Source organism: Lethenteron reissneri, chromosome 41 (genome assembly GCF_015708825.2).
Source record: "Lethenteron reissneri isolate LAM-NWPU_2019-01 chromosome 41, ASM1570882v1, whole genome shotgun sequence".
Classification (NCBI taxonomy): Eukaryota; Metazoa; Chordata; class Hyperoartia; order Petromyzontiformes; family Petromyzontidae; genus Lethenteron; species Lethenteron reissneri.
This window is the reverse complement of record NC_083819.1, coordinates 6,996,806-7,024,514: the sequence shown is the minus strand read 5'-3', so window position 1 is coordinate 7,024,514 and position 27,709 is coordinate 6,996,806. Positions and strand designations below refer to the sequence as shown.

The window sequence follows — 27,709 nt, the reverse complement described above, 5'->3', positions numbered from 1 at the left end:
AGAGGTTCACCACTCGAGATGAGGACCACCCCCAAACTCTCATCACATCGTCATCACTCGCTTCACTAAACAGAATGTTTTAACCCAATTTTAAGTAAACTTTTTCTCTCGCTGTCGATAACTTTGCCAATCCGTGATACGTGTTTTCTTCCTTCCTTCATTTGCAAACTCAGTTTAGCTGTTCTATTTCTGTTAATAGTTTATATTGTCTTTGGGGGGGGGAGGGGTTATTATGCCTCTGCGAGTGCTTGGATGACTGCGTGAATTTCCTCCGAGTCCCAATTGCAGCCCATATTTTTGACGTGCAAAGTCACGACCGTACTGGATATCCGACGATCTGTCATTTGTTTATAAAAGCTGAACGTGTTTCAACGCGAGTGCTGACGAGGCGGGTCAAACAATACAATCGATACATTTTAATAAACATTTCCACAAAAACAATGTTTTCAATTAAAATGTGGCCAACTCCCCCCCCCCGTGTATGTTGTAATTTAAGTATATACTGAATAATAATCAGTAATTTGACCCAAAAAAATAATATTCTAAACCTATGTTTCTTGACAAACATTGGACGGGGAAAAAAAAAATAATCGTAACTTTTTTTAGGTAAAAACTGAAAATTTGACGTGAAGAGAAATGATAAAACTCTTACATATTAATGAAACCGTAAAAAAAATACATATTGCAGTTCACTACCAAAGCATTGCCTTAATACTAATTGAACACGACAGCGCATGAGCAATGGAATGTGCCCTGTGCCCTCGCGTGTGCGCCAAGTGAAATGATGGCGGCGTGTGGCTCCGACTTATTTGGCGCACGGTGTGGCACCACGCGGTTACGAGCCCGCATGGAGTCCACCGTCCGATTTTCCTTTCACCGCGGCGCAGACACAACCGCCAGACACCACCAAGGCGGCGCAGCCTAGCGCCACCGTGCGCCGTTGGCAAAGACGGCGCTACGAGTCCGTGCAGGTTCCCCGCTGGTACCAGCAGGAAATGAGCTCGGGCGACGATCGACAGGAGTGGCACTTATATTCTTCTTTTTTGTGTATGGCTGTGTATGAATAGTAACGATAATAAATCTAAATCTAGAGTGTTTAGCCACGAGATAGCAATGCCGAGTAAAGATGAGGCCAGCGGAGCGGGCCTCTTGGCTTCAAGATATCTCCAGATTTGATCAAAGTAGCGGTTCAATGAGAATCTTAATGATTCAAGGGAGAGGCGTGACGGCCACCCCGCGCGAGAGCCTTTGCCTCCTTCAACAGAACGGGGTTGGTGGGTGCAAAATCGGCAAGCGTCATCAAGTCCATCGAATGGAATGTGCGACGTTGATTCAGAATGTGCCGAAACGCGACCGCGGTGCACATGGGGAGATGCTGGGTTGGCAGTGGGGGTGGGCAGTGTCTGCTCAAGTCCAGGAATCACCCGGCTGGATCGCTGCCATCGCCTGGGCTCGGGCGTGACGAGCTCACGGAACAATCTGGGTCAGGGTGGCGGAGAGTCCGAGCTGCTGGTGCTGGACGGCACGGCCCTCTCTCGTTGGCGCGCCCGTGCGCGCTGCTTCAGGAACCCGAATGCCGTCTCCCGGGGGCCGTCGTTGCCGCCACCGCCGGCACGCGCCGTCACCTCCAGGAGCTCGGGGACCGAAGAGGCGCGGCCCTGCCCGTGCGGGAGCTCCCGCGCCACCAGCAGCTGAGCCGCCGTGGACGCCGGCGTCCGCGGGGAGCGAGGCGGAGAAGCCGGCGGCGTGGCGCCGGCTGGCTGGTGCCTCCTGTCGGCGCCATCCAGGCTCCACGTCTTGAAAAGCGCCAGCCGCACCCGCAGCGGCGCCCTCGCCGAGTGCGGCCTCTCGCCGCGCCCGGGGCTCAGGGGCGGCGATCCCCGCCGCTCCTCGTGCCCATCCCTGGCGGCGCCACGTTCGCTCTGACACACAGCGCAGACTCGCTGAACTCTCGCCGCAATCGCGCGGTCACAGGCGCCGTCCAGGTGCGCGTTGATGAAAGTGAAACGCGAGTCGCAAATCATCGAGCGGCCACCGGCGGCCTGGCAAGCGACGGGCGCTCTTACCTGCGGCACGGGGGGCGACGGCCTCCGCTCGAGCAGAAACTCGTGCAGAGAGCGTCGCTTGTTCCCCGGGGAGCGGCCACACCTTGCCTTCTCTCCCAGTGCCGGCAGCCACCAGCCCGGGCCCCCCGGGGCCTCCGGCGGTCCCTGCGCAGCTGCGCCCCCGCACGCTTCTTGTCGCCCCGACCGGGGATCGGGACCCGACACGGGAGGGGCGCCGTGGTGAGCGTCCCCCGCCACCTCTTGGTGGCCGCCTCCGGGGCCACCCGGACCGGCCGTGCCCCTGGAGGCGCTGCCCGAGGCCACTGGGGGGAGAGAGTCGCGGGGATTCGCGCGACGCAGGCCGCCCCCGAGCCGCGTGGCCTGGCACAGCAGCACGCAGCAGCATAGCTCCCGCAAGATCTGAAGCCCCACATGAGTATGTGGGATCATGTGGGGCCTCATCCGCGCACACGCACACACGTGCAAGCGGGCCGGCCACACTTGAGACGTTCGTGCAGCACTGTTCGCTAACACTTGACACTGGCCCACGCCCCACCCCCGTCACTTCCACCCTGTCCCCACGGTCGCCCCACCTGCCGACGCAGCCCCCATAATGCACTATTCACACACTCAGTGGCTGTGCTGCACTGACCCGAATTGCTCAGTGCCTGCACCCAGCTCCCCCTGCTCCTTTTCTGGCCCCTGCTTCCCTTGCTCCCTCTGCTTCTCCTGCTCCTCCTGTGCTACCGGTAAGCCTTTCTCCTGCTCTCCTTGCTCCTCATGCTCCCTCTGCTCATGCTGCTCCCACTCTGAGCCCTGTTCCTCTGGTAGCCCCTGGTTCCCCTGTGATCCCGGATTCCCTTGCGACCCTTGCGACCCCTGCGACTCCCGTGACCCCCGTTTTCCCCGGCGGGAGATTGGCCTCGCACCGTGCGGCGAGGGCCACAGCGATGCGTTGTTGTTGACGTTGCTCCCTCGGCTGCCCTCTCGCTCCACGCTGTCAGGACGGGACACTGCAGGCACAACAACACACAGGAGACACATTACGGAGACACGTCACACAGACACACCACCACACACCGACACATCGTCAGTATGGGCGAGTGCGTGCGAGTGTGGGCGAGTGCGTGCGAGAGTGGGCGAGTGTGGGCGAGTGTGGGCGAGTGCGTGCGAGTGTAGGCGAGTGCGTGCGAGTGTGGTTTGGTACCGGAGGTGGCCGAGGTAGTCGAGGTGCGGTTGGACGTCTCCGATGTATCACTGGGAGGCTGGTCGCCCAACGATATGCGCAGGTCTGTGTGGTTAGAAACATCACCACGTCAACCACATCACAGAGGTAATATGCGAAGAACATTCCAATGGCCATGACGGTACCGACACCTGTGAGGTGGTTAAGGGGCCACCTGCCTTCGATGAAGTGCAGGAAGTCGGGGTCCTCCTGCTCGCCGACCCACGCAATGCCGTGCGGTCGCCGCGGTCTGATCCGGACGCCCTGGGCCTCCCCCGCACGGTCGCAACCCACGGCCTCTTCTTCGGCCTCCTCCGCGGGCGGGAGTATGTCCCGGATGCCGGTGGAGCGGTGCGAGGTGCCGCCGCTGCTACCACCGGCCACGGTGTTGAGGGACACGGTGGAGTAGGAGAAGTGGGACGAAGCCTCCACGGAGCGGCCACTCCCGCCCGAGCGGCCCTCGGAGCCTGATGAAAGGGCCCCGTCGTTCAGACCCTTCTGGCTGAACCCATCCAGGAGATTCCCGACAGCTGCAGCGCACACCAAGGAGGCAATGGAGAGGGGGACAGGGCCTCAACAACGGAGTTCATAACAACCACAATGACAACACACCAGGTCCAATTGCATGGAGTCTCTCCTGCCATCCCAGGGGCAGATTGGCCTCCATAACGATTGAGACATATCCACGACGTTCACCCCGCGATCAATAATCAGGAATATATATGCGATAAATCATCTCCAAAAACAATGAACAAAAACAAACCATTGATTAACAATGAGTGATCAATATTAATAATCGGTCCAATAAAAAAATCGATAATAATTGAGAACAATCACCAGTAATTAATTGATATATAATCAGCGGCTTGAGAAGCTGTAGCTGCAAGAGAAGAGGAAAGCAAGAGTAGCCAACAGACAGCGTTTGATTAGAAGTGCAAGCAATTGTTAGGCAGGGGAGGTTGTGACGACATTGGGGTTAGGGGTGAGAGTTCGCTGGGAGAGTGGGGGGGGGGGGGCCCCAGCTGCCTTACACTGCGAGCGCCGGTATGTGACCTTCGTCCCATCGTCAGGGCCACGGCGCTGGTTCCTCCGCATCGGCACATTGCGCTGCCAGCCAGCTTGAGAGCCACACATTCACATACGTCAGACGCACTTCGTCATCCACCCCACCTCGTCATCACGTCATCCTCAGACCATCCACCTCGTCACCCACTCCTTCATTGCCCACCCACCTGCGCTCCCCGTCGCCCGCTCTCCACTCTCCTCATTACCCTCTCCCCCTCTTTGTCGCCCACCCTCGCTTCTGCCCACCTCCTTCACTCGACAATCTCCGTCTCCCATCCACCTCTAGTCCACCTTGCCCCTGCCGCCCCGGGCTTGCGTGTGTAGTAAGTATATATGGAGGCTTGACGACAGGATCGGAGGCACACTTATTTATTACACCAACACAGTTATTACAGGTCACTTGGCTACAGGGATTCTCGACAGCTAACCCCTCTAACCTATACCAATTCCTCCACTACGGGACTAGGGGAGGCTATCTGTCCCAGCTTGGTTAAGCTGGGATCCCGGCTCCCTGAGTCACCAGACCAGCTTCGTCTGGGCTCTCGGGGCCACGCCACCGGCTTGCCCTGGTCGGCCCTTATAAGGACAGCGAGCCAGGGGAGCTCTGGGGCCTACACTAGCTGGTCTTCCGTCTTCTCTGGTTAAAGCTGAGTCCCGACCTCGAGCCCTCGAGCTCATCACCTTTTATAGGACTCGCCCCCGAGGGGGGGCCCGTGGGGGATACACATGCGGACGTCGGTGCTAGCGCCACCCTTGTGTACGGCCGTAACCCCGCCCCTTGTGTTTGTTGGCCATCCGTGGCCATGCATAATCACACCTCAACATTCGTAGCCATGCGCAATTACACCTCTACATCACCCCCCCCCCTGTACAGCTCGCAGCCGTCCATGGCTGCAAAAAAAAATCAGAATAAAGGTGCATCCCTCACAAAAACCCCGTGTGTGTGCCTCGCGTAATTTTTAACAAGAACAAGAGAACCTCAACAAGAACAACAACAGGAAGAGAGAGAGAGAGAGAGAAAAAAAAATAACCCGACGCACCCCCCCCCCGAATAAATACCCCAAAACCAACATATATACACACACTCCGGACGCCACCCCTCCCATTGTCCGCAAGGCCCCCCAACGGCCGACCTCACAATAGTCTGTGCGTTTTGGCGCGCGTTCTCGCGGCGGGCCCGTCACAAGGGCCCGTCCTGGCACGCTCAGTGACGGTTGTTGACGGTCCGGGTGCAAGAGAGTCAGGCGTCGCTGCCGAGTGACCCCCGACCCCTCCGGGAGGGGTTGGTGGGTGTGGACCCGTCACTCCTGTTGCACCTGGGGACGGAACAGTTGATGTCGGGTTAGGCGAGTGCAGCGACGTCGGGGAGTCGGCGGAACCCTCACACGTTTGGCCATGCGTGTGTGTGTGTGAACCACGGGGCGGCGCGATGAATGGTTTCAACCTTGAGGGGTGCACATACCACCGGCGCCTCCCCCATTTGACGCGAACACATTGCGGCCGCAAGACCTGTACGACCTCCACTGGCCCCCGCCACGGCCGTACCAATTTTGACGAGGTTGCCAGCGGCACCTGGGGACAGTGCAACCACGCCCTGTCCCCTGGTTTCCATTTGACCACCTGCACCCGCCCCAACCGAAGCCTCTCGTTCGCCTTCTGGCGGAGTTCGGAATTTTGCACGGCCGCTTCCCGCGCCTCAGACAATTGAGCGATGTTAAATTTAACGTGTTCGGACAAATTAGACTTCGCCTGGAGCGCCGAGAGCTTCAGCTGGGTCGCCACAGGGGGGTTAACTTCGCGCCCATACATTAAAAAGAAAGGGGAAAATCCGGTGGCCGCATGGGGAGCCATTCTGTAGGCCTGCAACACACCGGCTATGCGGAGGTCCCAATCCGTCTGGGATACCGACACCTGCTGGGACAGCATGGACGTGATGGTCCGATGCAGCCGTTCCACCATCCCGTCAGTTTGTGGGTGATACGGAGAGGTCCGAACCTTCTCCGTACCCAAGAGGTCGCACACCTCACGTAGGAGTTTACCAGAAAAATTCCTACCCTGGTCAGTAAGCAGCCGTTCCGGGGCACCCTTGTCGAGGACATAGCCCTGGACAAAGGCCTCCGCGATGGCTGCTGCCGACTGGTTCGCCAGGGGCCAGGCCATAGGCCATCTCGTGAAGTATTCAACCCCCGTTAGTAAATACCTATTGCCCCTGGGTGTAGCGGGAAATGGGCCAAGTATGTCCAGAGCGACGAGCTCGTTAACCCGGGAAACTTTTATGGACTGCAGCGGAGGGTTGGACCCCCTAGCAGGTGGCTTCCTCTGCGCGCATTGCGTGCATGACCCCAGGAGATCCCCCACGTCCTTTTCCATGCCCGGCCAGAAAAAATCTAGCTGGAGCGTGGCAAAGGTCTTGTGAACCCCCAAGTGCAGAAGCCGCTCATGAACAGCCCATACCACCTTACCCCTTAAAGCAGCAGGCACCACGAGCCGCTGGCGCCGGGTTTTACCATCCCAGTGCATTAAAAGTCCCTGGAACAACCCCCACGAGTCAACGTTTTTCACCCCCTGGCCAACCCCCCCGGCGCGACGGCGCAGAGCGAGGAGGGAGGTGTCCTCCATTTGGAGGCGACCCCATTCCGCGACCGACAACCCCAGCAACGAATCCCTCCCTTCTTGCTCGATAGGACCCGAAACCGAAGGCGCATCGGCAGCGGCCACGAGGACCGAATCGGTGGTGACGTTCGGAGACCTACAACGCCCCGAACCCAAGAGGCACGCGCACTCCGAAGTGGGTGGCAATCGCGACAGGGCGTCAGCGTTCGTGTGGCGGAGACCCTTACGATATGTGGTGACAAAGTCATAGTCTTGGAGAATCTCCAACCATCGAGACAACTGGCCCGATGGTTGTTGAACCCGCAGGGCGTATTGTAGGGCCGCATGATCCGTACGGACGGTGAACCGCCGACCGTACAGATACGGGCGGTACTGCTGAATGAAATAAACAATCGCCAATAATTCCCGACGGGTAACGCAGTACCGCTGTTCGGCTGGAGACAGTACCCGACTACCGTAAGCCACCACATGCTCTACGCCCCCAATGAGCTGGGACAGCACGCCCCCGATGCCCGTGTTACTTGCGTCTGTATCGAGCAAGAAGGGTTGTGAAAAATCCGGGTAATTCAACGGCGGAGCCCCCACCAAAGCATTCCGGAGGGCGCGAAAAGAAGCCTCCTCCTCCGGCCCCCAATGAAACCTGACTCCCTTGGACGTCAAGGCATGCAATGGTTTCGCAATCGTAGCGAAGTCAGCCACAAATCGCCGATAATACGACGCGAACCCAATGAAACTCCTGACCTCTCCCACCGAGGTGGGAGTCGGCCAGGAGCTGACGCATTCCGTTTTGGCGGGATCAGTGGATATCCCCGAGCGCCCAACAATGTGACCCAAATATCGCACCGATTCGCGGAGTAAATGGCACTTCTGTGGTTTAAATTTCAAATTGGCAGCCCGCATTTTGAGAAAAACAGCACGCAACCTCTGGAGGTGTTCCTCGAAGGATTTGCTAAAGACGATGACATCGTCTAAGTAAATCAAACACGAATCCCATTGCAAACCTGCCAAGACCAATTCCATTAACCGCTGAAAAGTTGCCGGCGCAGAATGTAACCCCATCGGCAAGCGGTTAAATTGGAAGAGACCTTGCGGTGTACGAAAAGCAGTCTTAGGTTTCGATTCGTCATCCAGAGGAAGCTGCCAGAATCCTGATAGCAAATCGAGGGTGGAAAAGAATCGCGCACCGGCCAAGGCGTCGAGCGACTCATCCATCCGAGGAAGCGGGTACGCATCTGCCACAGAGATTTTGTTGAGACGCCGAAAGTCGACACAAAATCTCAGTGAGCCGTCATGTTTTTTCACCAAAACGATCGGCGCGCCCCACGGGCTGTTGGAAGGGGAAATGATATCGGCGGCTAGCATGTCATCAACAGCCGATTTGACATGATCCTTTTCGGCGGGACTCAACCGAAAGGGATTTTGGCGGATTGGCGCGCTGTCACCCGTGTCAATATGGTGTCGCAGCAATTTAGTACAACCAATATCAAATTTGTGTTGACTAAAAACGTCAGCAAATTCGCTCAGGAGAACTCGCAGTTGCGCGCGCTGCGAGTCGGACAGGTCCACTGAACCCGCGCAAAGCGCATCCAGCCATCCGTCATCACAGTCCGAATGCGGTCGCGACGGAGGATCGGTGGATACCTGACCCACGAGTGGTTCCTCATAGGGTACCGGCGTTGCGTGTGCAAGCACGGTCCCTTGAGGAACCACGGCCGTTCGCGATCCCACATTAAGGACTGCAATGAAGGGGTCCCCATCCCCTCTCACCATGGTCTGAGCCGCGAGCAAATCGGGTCCATTTACCCCGGCCCGAGATGGTCCCAACAAGACCCCCCGATCCGCAACCCCTTCATTAAACGGCCGACGCAACCTAAGAGGGACGAGCATCTGAGCCCCCGGAGGTACACGCACAGTTTTTGTCACGAGCGCCTGCACGGTGGCAAACGCCCGGCGCTCCGTGGTGGGGGAAGACAAAAATGTAACGCGTCGGCCCGATGGGAGCTCAATGCACCCCTGGTCAATCAGGATGCGGATGGGCATTTTGGCCAAGAAATCCGTCCCCAACAGGCACGGAACCGCGAGTGAGGAGGAAACCAAAACAGGCCCGGATAATTTAATGTCTCCAATGCAGATAGTGGCGCGGATTTGCCCAATAATGCCCAGCAAGCCCCCGTTAGCAGCATAGCATGGCACGTCAACAGGGAGCAAGGGACGACTTTGAACGGGAAGGATGTTATAAATCAAATCAGATATAATGGTCGCCGATGCCCCTGTGTCAATTAAAATCCGCACCTCTACCCCATCAATATGACCGACCACAACCGATGATCCCGCCGACGCAGCAACGACACGATGGGCGAGCTCCGACCACTGACCCGGTTGGAGCGCTCGCCGCATTATAGAACAATCGCGCGCGACGGACGGGGAATTTGGAGCCCAGTTTGGTTGAGCGCGTGAGTGTGTGTCGGATGTGTGCGTGGGCCAAACGTGTGAGGTGCCGCGACTCGCCGTATTTCTCTGCTGGAGCTTGGGAGGAGACGGCGTGGCGTCCTGACGAGGTGTCGCCCCGCGCTGACGGGGAGCCCGGCATCCTGACGCAACGTGGCCTTGCAGGCCACAGTTGTAGCAGCGTGTGAGCGCCCCCGATGTCCTGGGCTGCTCCTGGCGGCTCGGTCCATTCCGAGCCTGTGGTGCCGCCGCTCTCCATTCCCCTCGCCGCTCCACCCCGCAGACCTCCTCCGATGGGAGGGCGGTAGCCGCCATGGCATGGCTGGCCGCCCCCTTTGCCGCCTTTCGACGCAGGGACCGCAAGCCCCCGTGGATGTGGCGCGCGACCAGCAGGGACGACATCTCCGCGTCGTCCTGAGCCAGGACGTTGACGTCCAGCTCGTCAGCGAGTAGCAGCAGCTTCTCGGCCACCATGGCATCCACTCCTTCCTTGTCCATCCTTGGGAAAGCAGCCTTCGCCAGAGCCAGGAGGGCCGTCCGGAAGGCCAGGGGTGACTCGTTGGCGCCCCGACTCCGATCGTGGAACAGCTGCCTGCAGTCCGAAGGCGGCCCATAGACGGCTGACAGCAGCTGCAATGCCAGGTGTAGAGTGGCGCGCTTTTCCCTCGGCGCCGAGGTGAGGGTAGCCAGGGCGTCGTTGTCCAGCATCGCTGGCAGCGCGCGTAGGGCCTCGGCGTCCGACCAGTTCGCCATCTCTTGATGAGCGATGAACCGCCTCTTGAAGCCGCCCCAATCTCCGTCAGCGCCGACAAATTCTTTAAGAGGCGGCAGACGCTGTTGTAAGGCGGCGTCCGTGGCCGCAGAACGCTCTCCGTCACTCCCCGCCGATGATACAGTGTGGGCGGGCCGTGCACATGGCATCGCCGGTCGCTCCGATGTTGACGCGCCGGCCGGCGTTGATGATGTCACGGCTTGTGCTTGGCGCTCAGCAGACACGTGACGCGGGCCGGCCCCGCCCTCCGCTCGTACTGTAGATATGGCGGGAAATTTGACCGCAAGCCGCGTCGGGGTGGCGGGAAACGTCGCCCCGCGCCGGCTGCCGTCGTCGACCCGCGCTGCTCCTCCAGCCCCCAGCCGCGTGATCTCCTCCAACGCGGCGGCCGCGGCGTAGAGCAGGTCCGCCAGGCGGGAGTGGGCCAGCCGGAGTCCTTCGGCCGACGCATCCCCCTCCTCCTGTCGTAGCGGCGCGGGCGTACTCGGCCCCGGCTGCTCCGAATCGACCCCGGCCATCTCTGGTGGTGATTCGGCCGCGGCGTCTTCCATCTCCGACTCCCTGGTACGTGTCGTCCCTCGTGTGTCCATCGTTGGACGTTTACTTCTGACCCCAGATGTAGTAAGTATATATGGAGGCTTGACGACAGGATCGGAGGCACACTTATTTATTACACCAACACAGTTATTACAGGTCACTTGGCTACAGGGATTCTCGACAGCTAACCCCTCTAACCTATACCAATTCCTCCACTACGGGACTAGGGGAGGCTATCTGTCCCAGCTTGGTTAAGCTGGGATCCCGGCTCCCTGAGTCACCAGACCAGCTTCGTCTGGGCTCTCGGGGCCACGCCACCGGCTTGCCCTGGTCGGCCCTTATAAGGACAGCGAGCCAGGGGAGCTCTGGGGCCTACACTAGCTGGTCTTCCGTCTTCTCTGGTTAAAGCTGAGTCCCGACCTCGAGCCCTCGAGCTCATCACCTTTTATAGGACTCGCCCCCGAGGGGGGGCCCGTGGGGGATACACATGCGGACGTCGGTGCTAGCGCCACCCTTGTGTACGGCCGTAACCCCGCCACTTGTGTTTGTTGGCCATCCGTGGCCATGCATAATCACACCTCAACATTCGTAGCCATGCGCAATTACACCTCTACACGTGCATGCCCGCGTGCCGCGGCTCCGCTCACCGTTCGGCCTCTCGCCGCCGAGGTCGTCGTCGAACGTGATCCGGGGCAGAGAGAGACCTCCGTCCACGGTGTCCCCGGACAGCACCGACAGCTCCAGCTGGGACCGCACCTGTGCGCCGCACCCACCGCACGCACTCCGCGTAACCGCACGCACGGCGCCGAGACGCCACCGCCCCGCACTGTCATGATCGCGGAGCGAAGTGACCGCCACGTGGAGTCGCGCTCCTCTTACCTTCTCCTTCAGCCCCTCCTTCTTGTTCTTGATGAGCTTCTTCATCTTGTCGATCCAGTTCCCTTTTCTGTGGCGGAAACACATGCGGCGCATACAGCTCGCGTCATAACACAAACACACGGTCTGCAGAATACACAAGCATACACACAGCACTCCATCTACATGATACAAACAAATATCCCCCATATAGCCTTAACAGACTGTAAAAGTAAGTGCTGTTGGCAAGCACCTATGAAGACCGGCATGGCACATGAGGAGGTGGGTGGCCAGCACCACGCCCGGCCGCCTTTGTCTCCCTCGTGGCGATGACTTAGGGGAGGGCCCAGAAATAGTTAAAATAATCCGCCACTGTTATTGCTTGTGAGCAGGAATCGAACTCGGGTCAGCGGGTTACTACCACAGTGCACTAACTACTACGCTACCGCTCCCCAACCATGATCACACGCGGGCACACACACGGGCACCGCCGTGACTCCCCCACGCACCGTTTCGGGGAGGGGTCCGGGAGTCTGTTTTGATTCAAGATCTTCTCCTCCAGCCGGTCCTTCTGCCAGCGGAGCTCGTTCAGCTTGTCCCTGCGGGAAGAGAGAGAGCGCCCGGGGTTCAGCTCGTGGGGGTTTTAGTCGCACGCTCCTGCCCAGCGCGCACTCAACCGAACCGCGATTACGTTTGGTAATGGCGCGCTCATCATTCTTATAGCGTGAGGCTGTCACGAAGGACGGCGCTGCTGTGTTGCACAGGCCCAGTCACTCGGGTATTCTCCACCTTGCGTAAGTACTCGTGCGTACAGGTAGCCACCCACCCCGGAGGAACTAACACGGTTACCCACGCTGGCACTCACGCGAGTGCTAATGCACAGAGGTACTCACGCGTACAGGTACTCAGCCACTCACGCAGCCACCCACTCATTCACTCATCTAGTCATACACAGAGGTACACAGTTGCTAGACTCACCAAACAGGTATTCACACAAGTATTAACAGTATGGAGGTACTCACAAAATCATAACAAGCAATCAATTGCTCACACGGGTAGTTAAACTATAAAACTATAAACTTTTTTTATTTTACCAGGTAAAGCCCACTGACCTATGTAGCTCTTTTTCAGAAGCGACCTGGCCACAAACAATAGCTCAACCAAGTGGCTTATCACGTGGAAATTTATCACAGTATATACTCTGAATTCATCTTTCTAAATGTGGAGGGAAAAAACGGAGGACCCGGAGAAATGCAAACTCCAAATATGCAGACGTCAGGGTTGGGATCGAATCCAAGACCTCCAGCAGACCAGGCAAGGGCGATAACATCTCGCCACCGTGACAAGATGTTATCTCCCTCGCCTTGACACTCACGCAGTCACTCGCACACAGCTGCACTCACAGGTACTGCTTCTGCTCCTCCATGTACTGCTCCTTGCTCTCCATCGTCTGGTCCATGAGCTCCTTGTTGCGCGTCATCATGGTCTGCACCTGGTCGAGGAGGTGCCGATTCTCCTCCTCCAGGTTCCCCTTCAGCTGAGACAGCAGCTGAGCGTGGAGGGCGCGGGGGGCAGACGGAGCCGGGGTTGGACTCGCGCACCACCCCCAATCCCCAACCCCCGGAGTTGTGCGACGTCGCCTCGCGCGACCTCCACATTCAAGCGACCCGGACCTTGACCGTCCGCTCGGCCGACGCCAGGGCCGCTCTTCGTCGCTGAGCAGCGGTCGTCGGCGGCTCGGTTATTGGCGTCGTAAACGCCCGACAGCGGCGCGGCTCGACATTCCGTGCACGCCATCACGTAAAGCAAGGGCCACTGGCCAACATGTCGCCAATTTTGTTTCAAGGCCACAGCGTTACTGACGAATGCGCCGAGTCCTTACGAGTAGGTTGGGGATACTAACTTTTTACTTTGGAGCCAGGTCAGAATGTGACCGACACCTTGAGCAGGAATTAATTTAGAACAAATAACGTGAGAGGGGTGGAGCTTTGACGACGGTGTACCGCGAAGGCGAACCCTTCACCTCGCCTAGTTTTTCTACCGGGTGGACGCGGCCGTAGGTACGTGGGCCCATTGGCGTTGGGGGAGCGTGCAACCTCGTTTTAAAAGAGCACGACACGACCTTTACGATCCGGACGCCGGTATCGACGCCCTACGCTCGCGGCGTCAGGCCGATCCGCGGGGGTGTGGTGGAGGCATCGCGTGCGCGCGGGGTCGCCGCACCTCGCAATGGTTGGAGAACTTGGCCATGACGATGTCGAGCTGCTGGTGCTGCTCCTTGAGCTCGGCGTGCGCCGACTGCAGCTTGGCGTGCTCCAGCTGGGCGCCGTGCAGGGCGCTCGTGCTCGCGCGCAGCTCACCCTGCAGCTCCTCGCGCTCCTTGCCCAGCTGCGCTTGCTCCGAGCAGAGCCTGCCGGCGCGCAGAGACGCCCCCACCCCCCGCGAGCCTCGTTAGCGGCGCCGGCGGCGGCGAGCACGCACGCACACACCCAGCAGACAGCGATCTCACCACTCTCAGCATTACCGACATGCACAAGCGACTCTTTATTAAACGTAAATTCGCTCGAACAACCAACATGAACGTTAACATTAGTTACAGTCTTATCTAGGGAAGCATCGGAAAGCCTCCAGACTTATTATCGGGCGGGTCTCGCACCGACGCTGGGCCAGTCCCCCCAAATGAGTAAATTGCACGATTCCTCAGTCGAGGTTAAAAGCGGAAGACCGCGCCTGCCCGACTGTAACGATGAGCGCCGGACACGGAGAGCCGGAAATAAACAACAACCAAAAGTGCTTTCCCACGCGCTGGGTACGAGGAAGTGGCGTGGGAGGGACGGTGGGGGGGGGGGGAGGTGGGGGAGCTCAGAAGATGAGGTTGAGGATGCGCGAGAGGGCGTGCGGGGCCCCCTGTCGTGCAGTGGCACACTTGTCGTGCTCGAGGCGCAGGCAGCGGTGCTCGTGCAGCAGCGCGGCATGGCGGCTCGCCTCCTCCTGCATGCGCTCGCGCTCCGCGTGCAGGCTGCCCTCCAGCTCCTCCAGCTGCCCCCGCTGGCTCTCCAACTGGTTGTACCTGCGGCGCGGACAGGGCGCAGCGGGATAACGACGAGGCTCGCCGAGCAGACCCAGCCGGCGTCCCGTGCCTTCGCGGCTTGCGCCGCCGACTCCCGGTGTCGCTCGCGCCGGGCGGCTGGGCATGAGCCGCTTGTCTACCCAAGAATGGGAGTTTGGAGAGGACGTTCGATGGTCAGTTTAACACGTAGGCTTTCGCGACTAATATCATCCATAAGAGGTTTTTTGGGTAATGGACATGGTGTCGATGGTATTTGGGCTCGCTTGTACCTCCTGCAATAGCGCGTGTTGCTCAGTGATCGGTGATGCGGGTGACGCATTTGCATTTCGCTCACTTAAAGAGATCCAGACTCCCACACAGATGGCTAAACTCACATTAGGTACACACGGATTAGCACAAAGACCCATGCACTATGCTACACAGTGCGATGCGGACGAAGGGTCTCACTTCACCGCAGTCGCAATCGGAGGGCTGCGACTCCTTACTTCGCCACTCGCGGAGTTCTAACCACCTGGTTCTGCGCAGGCCAGCGTTTGAGAGACACGGAGAAGCCAGAGGGAGTTCCCCTCGCTGGTTCTAGAGCCGCACGAGGAGCGCCGGCGCGGTACCTGTCCTGGAGCTCCCTGTGCGCCAGCTCGAGGGTGCGGTGGGTGCCCTTGAGGCCGCCGTGCTTGGCGATGAGCGCCTCGTACTCGGAGGCCTGGCGCTCATGCAGGACGCTCAGCCGCTCGTGGTCGCGCAGCAGCGCCTCGTAGTTCCGGCGCAGCTCGTCCCGCGCGCGGCCCAGCGCCTCCAGCTCGCTCTCCAGGCCCGAGCGCACGCCCTGGAGCTGCGCGTTCTGCGCCAGCAGCGTGGACGCCTGCGTGTTCAGCGCCGAGCCCTCCACCTGCGCGCGCGACCGGTCGGTACCGGGCGTTAGCAGGGGCGGCACAAGCTCGTCCGCGGTTCCCGTCTCCCGCGAGCAAATGCTCCTGCGGGGCATCCGCCCGCTGGAGGAGGGGGGGGGGCACGCACCTGCAGCTTGGCATTTTGCGTTTGCAGGGCAGCGTTGTGCTCGTGCAGGGCGGCGGCCTGCTGCTGCAGGGCAGCGATCTGGCCCTGCAGGTGATCGTTCTGCGTCTCCAGCTGCCGGAACTGCGTGGACTGCGCCTGGCGCTCTGCCTGCAGCGTCGCGTTCTGTGCGGCCGACCGGGACACGCACGCATGCACGTAGGATCAGCCACGCGCGGTGGAGCCCCCGTGATGCTAGACTGTGTTGTGTGTGTGGTTAAACATCAGCACTGGAGGGGGCTTGGCCCTGGGACTGTGGGGTTGCGTGCGTGTCCATGTAAGTCTGTGTGTGTCCGTGCGTGCCCGTGCGTGCCCGTGCGTGTCCGTGCGTGCCCATGTGCATCTGTGTGTATCCGTGCGTGTCCGTGTGGATCTGTGTTTGTCCGTGCGTGTCCGTGTGCATCTGTGTGTGTCCGCGCGTGTCCGTGTGCATCTGTGTGTGTCCGCGCGTGTCAGTCGAGCACTGGGGGGATAGAGAGGACATTGCCAGGGTGATAGTGTCGTACGGCTCGTTCCACGTCGATGAGCCGGTCCTTGACTCGCAGCAGCTCCCGCGTCGCCTCCTGCCCCTCCCAGCCGCCCGAGGAAACGCTCTCCGTTTGCCGCTCATCCTCACGGTGCCTCAGATCCTCGTAACTCTTCTTCACCTTGTGTCGACAGACACTGACATTCAGTCGGATGTCCTGGAAATCCACCACAAGTTCTAGGATGCAGATCGTCACTCGTGAAACTTTCAAAAGTTGAGCTGGGGACTCACATATAGGAGCTCCTCCCGGAGCTGCGTGTTGGTGTCGGACAGCGCCCGCATTCGCGGCTCCAGCGCTGAGCCCACGCTGCTCTCCTCCCTGATCACCAACGGACCAACCGCAGGCTCCAGCAGCTCAGTGTCGCTGCAACCAGAAACAAGAACGACAGTCGGGAAATCAGCGCAGTCCCGGTCGATCGCCAAATTCTCGGCAGCACAACGCTCCCGAAAGCCGTGGCACGAGTGTCGCGTAGCCGCCCGCACCGTGAACGGGGACGCTCGGTCTCCCCGCTGCACTGGCCCTGCCGGCGCCACCGGGAATCGGGCCCAATTTCCTCGCGCTGCTGCTTCAGCCTCTCCAAGTCGGCACTGAGCTGCTGGGACCTCAGCTTTTCACACACCAGCTCCTGCAGCACAACAGGACCACGGTTAGCGGCAAGGGCCATCGCTCCTTTCCCGTCACGTCCCCGTGCGTTACCGCCTTGACGGGCAACCGCCCCCAGCGGGCAGGGCGCACGCACCTCCTGCAGGGCAGCAAGGGTCGTGCCGTCGAGGGAGGCCTGCTTGGCGGCGTCGCGGGCCTCCCTCTCCGCCTCCTGGAGCCGAGCACAGGCCTCGCGCAGTCGAGCGGCCTCCAGCGACGCTTCGCTCGCCTCCCGCTCTGACCGCGCCGCCGACGCTGCGCGCTCCTCCAGGGCGCCCTCCCGCTCCTCCAGCAGCTGCCGCAGCCGCCGGCTCTCCTTGCCGAACTCGCGCGCCTCCCGCTCCGCCCGCGCCAGCTCGGCCTCCAGTCCCGCACGCGCCAGCTCCAGTCGCTCGGCGCGCTCCCTCTCCTGCCGAAGTCACAAGGGGGGAGGGGGTGGAGGGAGGTGGTAGGGGTGAGCGGCAGCAGTCTGACGATCACCGGATGCTCGTCGCGATCCCCTCCGCCCGACGGCTCGACCGACGTCCGCACGGCCGGCGATCTCACCCTGCCCTCCCGGAGCGGCCGCGCCCACTCACGTCGGCACTGTCCAGCAGCCGGCGCTCCATCTCGCCGGTCTTGTGCCCGGACTCCTCCAGCGCCGCGCGCAGCTCCTGCGCCTCGGCCTGCAGGCCGCGCACGCTGGCGTCGAGCCTCTCGGCCCGGCGCCCCGCGGCCCGCGCCGCCTCCAGGCTCTGCAGCAGCGCCTCCCGGCTCTGCTCCAGCTCCAGTTTCTCGAGCTCGACGAGCGCCAGCCGTGCCTTGGCCGCGCGCAGCTCCTCCGCCTCCCGCCTCAGCTGCAGGTTTTCGTCCTCGAGCTGCGCACACTCAGAGCGCAGCGCCTCCAGTTCGGCGGCGCGGTCGCGCAGCGCGTCCAGCACCTTCTTGAGACGGCGCACCTCGGCCGCGAGCACCGCGTTCTCCTGCTCCATGGCGTGTGCGCGCTCGCTCGACACCAGCAGCGTGGCGGCGCGGCGCTGCAGCTGCTCCGTGTCCTTCCGTGTCTTGCGGGCCTCGGCCTCCAGCTCGCCGACGCGCTCCTGTTGGCGCTCGAGGTCTGACAGCGCTCGCCGGCGCTCGGCCTCCGCTTGGCCCAGGCGCAAGCTCGTCTCCGCCAGCGTCTCCTGCGTACGGAGGCATCGGCGATCGGCAAGGAGCCTGCGCTGCAGCAATCCTAGGCACCGAAATAAAAACTCGCGCCCCACAACTCGTCATCTTTTCCCAGTGCTAGTACCAACCCGACACCCTCACCACAGCGCTAGCGCTCACGCTAACCTTAACTAGATCGCCACGGCCCAAACCGCCAGCAGCGGTACCTGCAGCAGGCGCGTTTCGGTGGCACCGTCGTCCCTGGCCCGTGCCTCGGCACCGGCCTGCATGGCGTCTCGCAACGTCGCCACGGTCCCGCGCAGGTGAGTGTTCTCCTCTTCCAGCTGCTGCACCTGTGGGGGTCACGAACCGGGCAGGAGGAGTGGAGGGGCGGTACGGAGAGTCACCGCTGTTCTGTCAAGACACTGTCGTCTGGCTCACTGAGCATCTTGTGAAGCGATGAAGCAGACGAGGCCACATCTCTCCTAACCTCCGTTTACTGCTCCCATTTTGATCCCAAAGGTTCGTGGTTAATTTCCATCGACTGCCCTGGTTAATACTGCGTGTGTTTTAACTGTCAAAATACCACGCGCCATCTGCTTCGCAGTGGACATTAAAGATCCCGTGACGTCATTTGCAAGAGTCGGCCATTGTGTGCCGATGTCATCGTCCAAATTTGCCTGATTAGAATAATTAAACCGCAAACCACTCAATGGAAATTTACACAGCAATTATCGCCCTCTACTGCAAGAGTTACCTCAAGAAAGAGTCAACGACTCAGTGAGGCTTTCCTAGGCAAACAAACTAAATCATCATCTCACCGCATCTGTGGCCACCAAGGGCGGGCCCCTGGGAGCGGCCTGCACTCACCTTCCTCGCCATGGCTTCGCGTACCATCTCTACCGTCCTCTCCAGTTGCATCTTCTCCTGCAGCAGTCCCTCCCTGAGGTCTCCGGCCGAGCGCAAGCCCTGCAGCTCCAGCTCCAGCAGCTCCACCTGCCCGGCGGGGCGGAAGATTAGCGCGACGCTTGCTCGCGACGCCGTAACGATCCCACCTCGCAGCGCCGGGGGGTCAGAAGGTATTTTTGACCTCAAGAGAATTTGGAACCCGGGATCAGAATACCACGGGGATCAAAACACTATCTCACGGCGGCCTGGCCCCCACCGCACCTTTCTCAGCAAGTCCTGCTCGCCAGCGCCCTGCTGCTGGTGGCACCTGTCGCTGCCCCCCTCGGTTGCCTCCTCCCTGGCCGCCCGGCGCGGGCGAGCGTCGTCGAGCTCCGCCGGACTCTGCGACGCCAGCGCCTGCTGCAGCTCCAACACCGTCTGCTCCAGCAGCCGGTTGTCGGTCTCCAGCTGGATGAGGCGGCCCGACACGCTCTCGCCCACCTCGGCGCTCAGCGCCCTGCCTGCGCTCGCACAACGGCCGTCGCACGGGCATCAGCGTGGGCCCGTCCAGATTATGTCCATGTGCACATGCGAGAATGCGTGTGTACATGTCTGCGTCAATCTGTGTGCGTCGCTGCATCCGTGCGATGTCTGCGAGTGCTGCATGCCGGCGGCGCTGTCCTCGGAGCCGCCCGTCTGCCGGCGCTCCCTGCTACGTTGTGCCGACTCCTCCAGGCTCCGCGTCTGCGCAATCTCCAGTTGCAGTTTTTCCTCCAGCACCTCATCCAGCCGCTTCTGGCTCTCCTCGTATTCCTGGGGGCGGCACCATCACGACGACGCCGCTCGACTGCGCTCCTCCGTGGCCGGCGCCAAGGGTTTTAGGAGGGGGCCGCACTGGTGTCGCCTGCGCCCGTTACCATGTGCAGGTCCTGGAGACGCGAGCGCAGCACGAGCCGCTCTTTCTCCAGCTCGTGCGTGCGGTCGCAGCGAGCCCTCGCCGCCTCCAGCTGCTGCTCCAGCACGGCCCGCGTCTCCAGCAGCACGGCTGTGTCTCTCTGCAGCTCCTGCGCCGCCGCGGCAGGCGAGGCGACGCGCACACGGGCGGCACGACAACCACAGCACCTCCGATTAGCACGGTTGGCTGCGTAGGGTGTTAAAGAAGTTCAACACGCACACGTACATTTGAACACGCGATCAGACGTAACGGCGACCAGCACGCAAAACGCGGCGACAACCGCGCAGCCCGACTGCCGGGGCGCACACCTCGACGCGGGCCTTGTAGAAGGGCAGGTCCTGCAGGCGTTCCCGCAGGCGCTCCACGTCCGCCTCGAACCGCTCGGCACGCCCTGCTTTCTCCAGCAGCCCGTCACGCTCGTCCCGGAAGGCTCGCACCCAGCGCGCATCCGCCGCCAGCTGCTGGCTCTGGCACAGCACGACACGACGCTCGCTAGAACCGGGCCCCGTTGGCCGAGGGCGTCGACGCCGCCACCGCCACGCTCGACCGTAGCGTTATAATGACTCCATCCTTCGCCAAATCCTCGGCTGGCGGCGGTGTCAGCTCAGATTTTATGGCGTCGTAAAACGTCCACGTGTGCGCACGCACGCACTCTGTATACGGCGAGTGGGTTAGGGGTACTTTCTTTTTTCACTCACAAACTCCTCGACGAAGCATTTTCTTTTTCATAAATAAAGAACCAGGGCGAACCCTGTATGTGTGGTGGCGTACTCACACGGACACTCTTAGCTTTTCTCCTGTGTCACTTTATTTACCTTGCATCCAGTGTGGATGCTCCTCACTTACACTAACACACACACACCCTTGTTCCGAACTCCCCAACTTCCCCCTACTCATCTCCGCACACCTCGTGCGCGGTAACCACCCCGTCTCCCCCGCTCTCTCTCTCACTCTATACTCCGCTCTCTCTCTCACTCAACACTCCGCTAACCCTCTTACTCAACACTCCGCTAACCCTCTTACTCAACACTCCGCTAACCCTCTTACTCAACACTCCGCTAACCCTCTTACTCAATACTCCGCTAACTCTCTCAATCTATACTCCGCTAACCTGTCCTGCTTCCCTCACACCTCTGCCCTCGTCCCTGCCCCCAGCAGGGGATCAGCCAACACTGCTGGGGAGGACGAGGTGAGGAGGGCGAGGTCCCAGGCGACTTCTCCCCGACTCTTGTCTTCTTCATCCCTTGAGCACCAACCCCGTGCTGCTCCGCACACTCCCTTATATATCCCTCCTCATTTGGGGTCCTCACTTACCCCCCATTAAGCTGGCGCCTCTACTGCGCTTCCGGCACGCGCTCTCTTATCGCCTCCATCTCCTGCCTTTGTGGCGTCTACCCCGTGCTCCAACGCTTGCACCTGCTCGTCCCCAAATGCACCCACTCAATCACTGCTTCTCCCCCTAACTGCTACCGCCTCTCCGGCACCTAATCCATGTCTCCCCGCCTACCTCTGCGCGACCTCAGTTGCACCCTCTCTTTGCTAACCCTGCGCGTTACGCCACTACATATGTATTACTTAACTTCTTTTGCACTGTACATAGCTTACCATGCTAATCGGAGGTGCGGGGGAAGGACAACAAACTAAACACAAAAAAACTGTTCCTGAGCCTCACCGAGGTGGCTGGCTGGGTCGACTGGCCCTGACCCAGTGGAGGGCGTGTGCACCGGCAACGTCGGGGATTGTGTATTCATTTAGCACAACCTATGACCTTTGCATGTAACCCAGACGCCGGTATCGATGTCGTGCGGTCGCCCATGTCGCCCAGCACTGCCACTCACATCTGAAGCAAGGCCAGCTGAGGTCTGTGCATGCGCGGACTTACCTCGTGCTGCAGGCGCTTCAGCTCGGCACTCAGCTGCTGCGCCTCGGCCCGACAGTCGAGCAGCTCCTCGCTCCGCTCCTCCCTGCCGGGACCACACGGCCATACTTCACCACCGACGCCAGCAGCTCACCGACCCAACCGCAAGGGGCGTGCGCGTTTGTGCCCGCGGGCGCTGAGCGACGCTTCTCTTAACGCTGGCGCGGACGTGACTGCGTGCGCGTGCGCTGCCCGTTTCGGGGCTTACAGGTCCTGGCGCACGCGACGCAGCTTGGCTTTGCTGTCGGCAAGCTCCACAGCCAGGTGCTGTCTGCTGTCCAGCGCCACCGCCGCATCCGTGCCTGTGCCGATTGGGGTCCGCATGCCGGCGCCAGGCCCCGGCCGTCCCTGCGACGGCGCTGCCGCCGTCTGCGCCGAGTCCCGCTCCTGCTGCAGCTCCACGATCGCCTGCCAGACAACATGGCAGCACGTCACGGCTACGGCGCCAGCTGCAACCCACATGGCTGCTTTATACTGGGGCAACTTAATGGCAGTGCGCCGAGCTGTAGGTCTGCGTGCGAATGCTCACGTCGGCATATTTGTCGCGCTGGCGCAGCAGGTTCCGTAGCTGGTGCAGCAGGGTGCCGGTGGCGGCCTGCAGCTCGTCCCGTGGCAGCTCTTCCAGTTCGGACCACTGCATCTCCAGAACGTTCTCCGGGTTCTGTGTCACCTGCACGCACGCACGGGCGCCATCGTGTTCGTGCGCCGGTCTCACCGCGCGGTTCCCGTGGGGTTAGCGTGTGCGGTTGGCGTGGGGAGGCACCTCCTGGATGTGAGAGACGATATTCGCCTGCGTGGACAGGTCCAGCTCCGTGATCTTCTCGATGAACACCTCCTTGTGCTCGCACTGGAGGTACAGCAGGAGTTAAGGACGGCTGGGAAAAATGAGGTGGCTTTTGAACAATGAGCACTGCAAATGGGCGCCGGGAGGAGCCTCCATACCTGCACGGCGCACCCCAGCATCAGCAGCAGAATCTTCCTCATCTCGTCAATGCCTTGCTCTGAAAATGAGAGAGAGATTCAGACAAATTCCATCAAATGATCTGTGTTCAAGCACTTAGTTTATTATTGCTTGTGTGTGTGGGTGTTCATCTTCTTGGTGTTCATGTAGACATGGACGTCCACACTGGCTGAGGGGGCCCACAGGGCACGGTAGTCTGTGGTGCGAGTGTAAGAGTGACGTCATCACCGGTAAACGGGTCCCTGGCGATGGTGAACACGTTGGGGAGAGCCATCACGACCCACTGCTGTAAAACCTCCTGCATCACAACAAAAGAACATGAACGCCCTGATGTCAACACCACTCACTCACCACCCAACCCACTCAGCCAGCACCCACACCACTCACATAAAACACCACCAAATACTCACACCATTCACCCAGGACCCACACCACTCACCCAGAATCCATAGCACTCGATCATCACACACACCACGCACACTCCTTCCTCTATCCATCCACCAAAGCGAAAAATAACAACTGCCAAGCTGCCCGAATGCCACAAAACCCAGGCAGGGTCACAACAGTGACCACAAAGCCATTGTGGTCGGACGTGCCCACTGGCATCTTTACGGGCACCCGAGGGCAGCGCTGGCCCCACACCGCGTCGCCACCTTCGTGAAAATTCCCGGCATTGGGCGAGTGTGAATATTGCTCCACCACCCCATCCCACGTTCCCCGTAGGGCCCAATGGGGGCCCCGCGGTGGCAGGTGGGCGCGTGGCAGTGGCGATGAGTGCGAAGTATTGCGCAAGTGGGCAGGAAGGAAGAGGTTTGATTTCACATGCCGTGCGTGCGGAAGTCAATGTGCGCACGGCTGATAAAGCATCTTGGGGCTGGCGTCCCCGGAGCCAATCCGCACTCTTCATTAGACTGCCCCCCATCCCCCCACCCCCCGCACTGTGCGGAGGTTGCAGCTTTCCATTTATGCTTGTATGAGAGAGTCCATCTGAGGGAAATGGCTATTTTCCTCCCACAGAAATAGACACTTTTGAATTCACCGTCATGCAGCTAAATACACTCACGATTCCAAACGCTTGTGTTGTTTTTCTTTCAAAATATTAAGCAACTGATGTGTTTTCCAGTCGGTGTGAGTTCCACGTAACTGAGAGATTTTCCCACCTACTTGTAGAGTGGACATATCCTCACACAGGGACTGACAAACGCAACGAATATCCGATCTGATGCGCGCCAGCGCTGCCGGCTATGCACGGCACCGTCTCATGTCTGCAAAATGAGCGTCCCTTTCGCCGTCCACCGCGACGTGTTTTTCGAGCCAAGCTTCCGCGCCACTCTCTCGGGAGGAACCACGATCTCCCCGTTTCCCCACGTGTGTTCCTGTTCCCTGCCCAACGCTGGCGTGGCCGGGACCACAACGGGTCCAGGCGACGCCAGACCCAGGCGTGGCGTGGCATGGACCGCAACTGATCTGGATCAGGAGAAACGTGGACTTCTAAATACGTGTCGGTGAGCGGCGGGCCCGGCGTGCATTAGGCCCTGCGCACTGTCGGTCATGTGACGGTGTCCACACCTGGTAGTAGCTCTGGATGCGCCGCACCAGGAACCGCAGGTTCTGAACGCGCAGACTCACGTCACCGTTGACTTGCTGGTGAGCCACATGGTTGGTTGGGCGTGGGTCACTGAGAATCAACCAAGAAAGCATTTTTTTACTAACCTAACTAGAACTTCTACAGGCAGCAGAAAGATAAATACAACTGCCCCCGTAGTCTAAAGGTTGGCACGGCACATGAGGAGGTGTGTGGCCAGAACCAGGCCTTGTTACTTTTTCCCATCGCTGATGTGCATACAACCACACCAGGTACTTATTAAAGCCGAGTCGACCTAGGAAAGGCCTAGGAGCGGTTTAATCACCACTGGTGTTAGCCACAGCCAGGAATCGAACCCGGGCTGCCAGGTTCATAGCGCAATGTGGCAACCGCTGAGCTACCGCTTCACAAAGGCAGCACGCACACAGCACAGACATCAGCAGCGCACAATGATGCCAGCAGCTGAGCCTGTGTCACCCAGGACTCTGCAATCCCTGCCCAGCACCTACATGAGCTGCATGAAGTCGTTGAGGACCACGCCGTCCACTAGGCCCAGGTACTCGGAGCTGCTGCCGGCGCCGGGTTCGGCCAATGGGCCCATCGTCTTCACCTGCCGGCGTGCACATGATGGGACATACCCTTGCACACTGCTCATGCTTTGTCCACACCACATCTGGACATCATCACCCTCTGCTCCTGTTCACTAGGTAACCACCATGATCTGCACGAATAATGATATATTGTTTGTTTTTTTTGACCAAGACAATTTCAATGATTGTAATGTTCTTCTTCAAAAGTGTTTTGTGGTGGTAGGAGACCGGATTACCAGAACACAACACACCGGCCACACTCCAAGGTCTGCACAGACAGGTTCACAAACCCGCTTGATCTACAGCCATCTCTTGGGCACTGCGCTGCTTGGCAGGTTTGGAAGCTTCACAAAACGAGGTGATACGCCACCCTCGCCGAGAGGCGTGTGCCACTGTGCCCGGCTCTGATAAGTCAGCTCTTTCACACATAGTCTCACTTACTTCAGCATGATTACTCCATCGAGGGACCGAGACATCAATATGGTGGCATGGGTGTGGACCCAGTGCCTTAATATCGAGCCGGACCGGTCCGGAACGGTCCGGAATGCTGCTCCAGAAATTATTTTGGCACGCCACATCAATCTCACCTTGTGTCAGTTTCATGACACTTATTTTGTCCTCAGAATTATGGCAATATATAGTACAATAAGATATAATTATTATGGATAGGCACACGTTGTACTCCAGTGGTTTATTGCCTTATGTCAATAATACATATTATTCCAAGTCATGCTAGCGGAGTTATAGAGAATATCGAGTGAGAAATTAATCCCTATGTGGTGGCTACACCAGAACATCAGTAGTCAAAATGTAATTACTGTATGTTCAACGAACGTACACAAAATGCATGTCACGGTGATTCCACCCAGGATGTTGTGCAGCTAAAAGCATCATCCTGAAAAGGTGCAGTGTGACGAGCATCTCTCCTGGCCCATGAATATTTAATTATCACACCTCAGTCCCCCTCATACCTGTCAACCCCTTATCAGTGCCTACCTTATTAGACCAATTCAGACCTTATTGGTCACCCCGTGCCCTTATAAATCTCATCACAAGGGAGAAACACAAACAAATAGACTTAAAATGTGCCCCTATTGAAACGGCTGTACGCCGTATGGACCCGATAACTCACTTTCCCTGTACAAGAATACGGGTAACACAGTATGGGTCGACAGGTATGCCCCTCTCCACTCGGTGGACGCTAGTGATGAACAATATCTAATTTAAGGGAATGTGCCAAAATGGCAATGCAGGACCCTTCTCACAGAGTCTTAGAACACGGTGAAAAAAACATTATCTCCCCCATATTGATGGCCAACCCACGTACAATCTCTTGGGGTGTCCCCTTCTTTCGTGGGTCCCACCACCACCACCACACACACAGAGAGGGGGAGCCGCTTACCCAGGCGACCAGGGCGCCGCTCAGTAACCGCTCCATCTCGCCGTGGCTCGGCTCGCGGGACCCCTCCTCCCCACGGGTTCCCGGGCCAGGCTCGGCCTGCAGGCCACCTCGAGGTTCCATGTCCACGTCCCCGGGGGCTCGTGCCGCATGCCGGGGGGGGGGGGCAGGGGGAGGACGCGGGGTAGTTTGGGGGGCGGTGGAGGCTCGGGGCGTCCCTCCTCACAGCACCGGCCGTCTCATGGCCGAGCTGGTAGGTAGCAGCAGACCTCACGCAACAAACAGACGCAGGCAGCGGATCAAATTAGCCTCTTCCCGTGGGAGGGATTTTTTTGGGGGGGACGGCAAACGGCGCCCGTGGGGGGCGCGTTCGCTCACAGCCGGCGCCGTTGACGATGATAATGTTCGGGACGATGACAAGAGAGAGAGAGAGGAGGGCGAGAGATGATGAGGAGGGCAACGTGTGCGGGCGACCTTTGGGCTCGGGGTGTTGGCCCCTTCCGCCCCCGTCGCCTCTGCGGGAGGACGCGTCACGACTCCGCATCTTCCCGGGGCGCCGCCAGGCACGGCTCCGAGGCCACCACAGCGACACCCCCCACCCAGCCACCCAGCCACCCACCCCCGTCTCGCTGGCCCGCCTGGCCTGGGTGCCACCTCGGAGCCGGCAGGCCCCGGGCACAGGGCACCACGACGGCGCGCTCACCTGCAGAAGCAACAGCAGCAGGAGCAGCAAGGGGGGTGCGCGTCTGCTCCATTGGCTTGGTCCCCTGCTTCTGAAAACGGCGCTTCGACGACGTCACCACCACTACCACCTTCTCAAGCGGCAGAGGAACGTGACCCAGGAGATTTGGTCGTGTGGCAGATGTATTCACCACGTGAGCGCTCGACCAGCGGCACCACCACCACCACCCACGCCGGTGCCGAGCCCAGGATCCTTGTTACAAGCTCCGCGTCCTCCTTACCCCCGTGTCCAGAGCTCCCCCCAACCCTCCCACCAACCCTCCCACACGGAGCTCCGCATGGGCTGTGAAAGTCACGCACACCTCCTGTTAGATGACAGCGACCCCTGCTGGCTGCTGCAGAGAGTGGCACGAGATGGGGGAAGGTGGTGGTGGTGGTGGGGCTCATAACGGTTCAGTATGGGCCACCACGTCAATATGGACAAATAGTCTAAAACGCCGGCTTAGCAGGATTTCGCGTTTATAGCCGCAACCATGTGGGCTAAATAATAAAATAATTCCACGTCGCCCCCATGCAGTATTCGCTGCCCCCTACAGAGCACGTGGGAAGCTGCTGCCCCCCCTCCCACTGTTTGCCACGTGTGTTCGGTGGAGCACCGCTCCCTTACAGCCCCGTGCTCACGTTCGAATTTCAAGCTCCCAGTGAATTATTTCTTGCGGTCTCCCCCACAGCTCAATTATAATACACGGCCAGTG

The 27,709-nt window shown here is 59.7% G+C and overlaps 1 protein-coding gene across 3 annotated transcripts; it reads right to left on the bottom strand.

Annotated features, from left to right (window-relative positions):
• Positions 1 to 77: 77 nt before the first annotated feature.
• LOC133352738 (girdin-like) lies at positions 78 to 27,272 on the bottom strand. 3 transcript variants are annotated; one of them, XM_061568578.1, is made up of 35 exons: positions 26,977 to 27,272; positions 26,277 to 26,542; positions 24,794 to 24,894; positions 24,269 to 24,377; positions 22,928 to 22,997; positions 22,681 to 22,739; positions 22,502 to 22,585; positions 22,268 to 22,408; positions 21,947 to 22,146; positions 21,703 to 21,784; positions 20,129 to 20,287; positions 19,783 to 19,929; positions 19,534 to 19,678; positions 19,148 to 19,386; positions 18,848 to 18,973; positions 18,205 to 18,330; positions 17,428 to 18,012; positions 16,947 to 17,258; positions 16,690 to 16,832; positions 16,438 to 16,570; positions 16,187 to 16,327; positions 15,645 to 15,806; positions 15,239 to 15,516; positions 14,487 to 14,630; positions 13,784 to 13,970; positions 12,964 to 13,109; positions 12,070 to 12,159; positions 11,585 to 11,651; positions 11,353 to 11,461; positions 4,302 to 4,388; positions 3,450 to 3,800; positions 3,253 to 3,336; positions 2,975 to 3,058; positions 2,067 to 2,368; positions 78 to 1,922 (listed from the first exon to the last, which is right to left on the bottom strand). In XM_061568578.1, the coding sequence occupies exons 2-35, from the start codon at positions 26,394 to 26,396 to the stop codon at positions 1,485 to 1,487; spliced, it is 5,751 nt and encodes a 1,916-aa protein (XP_061424562.1). In that variant the 5' UTR covers positions 26,397 to 26,542; positions 26,977 to 27,272; the 3' UTR covers positions 78 to 1,484. The 3 variants fall into 3 exon arrangements, with proteins under 3 accessions (XP_061424562.1, XP_061424563.1, XP_061424564.1); XM_061568579.1 differs by having other exon boundaries at positions 26,277 to 26,523; XM_061568580.1 differs by lacking the exon at positions 4,302 to 4,388.
• Between the last annotated feature and the right edge of the window lie 437 nt (positions 27,273 to 27,709).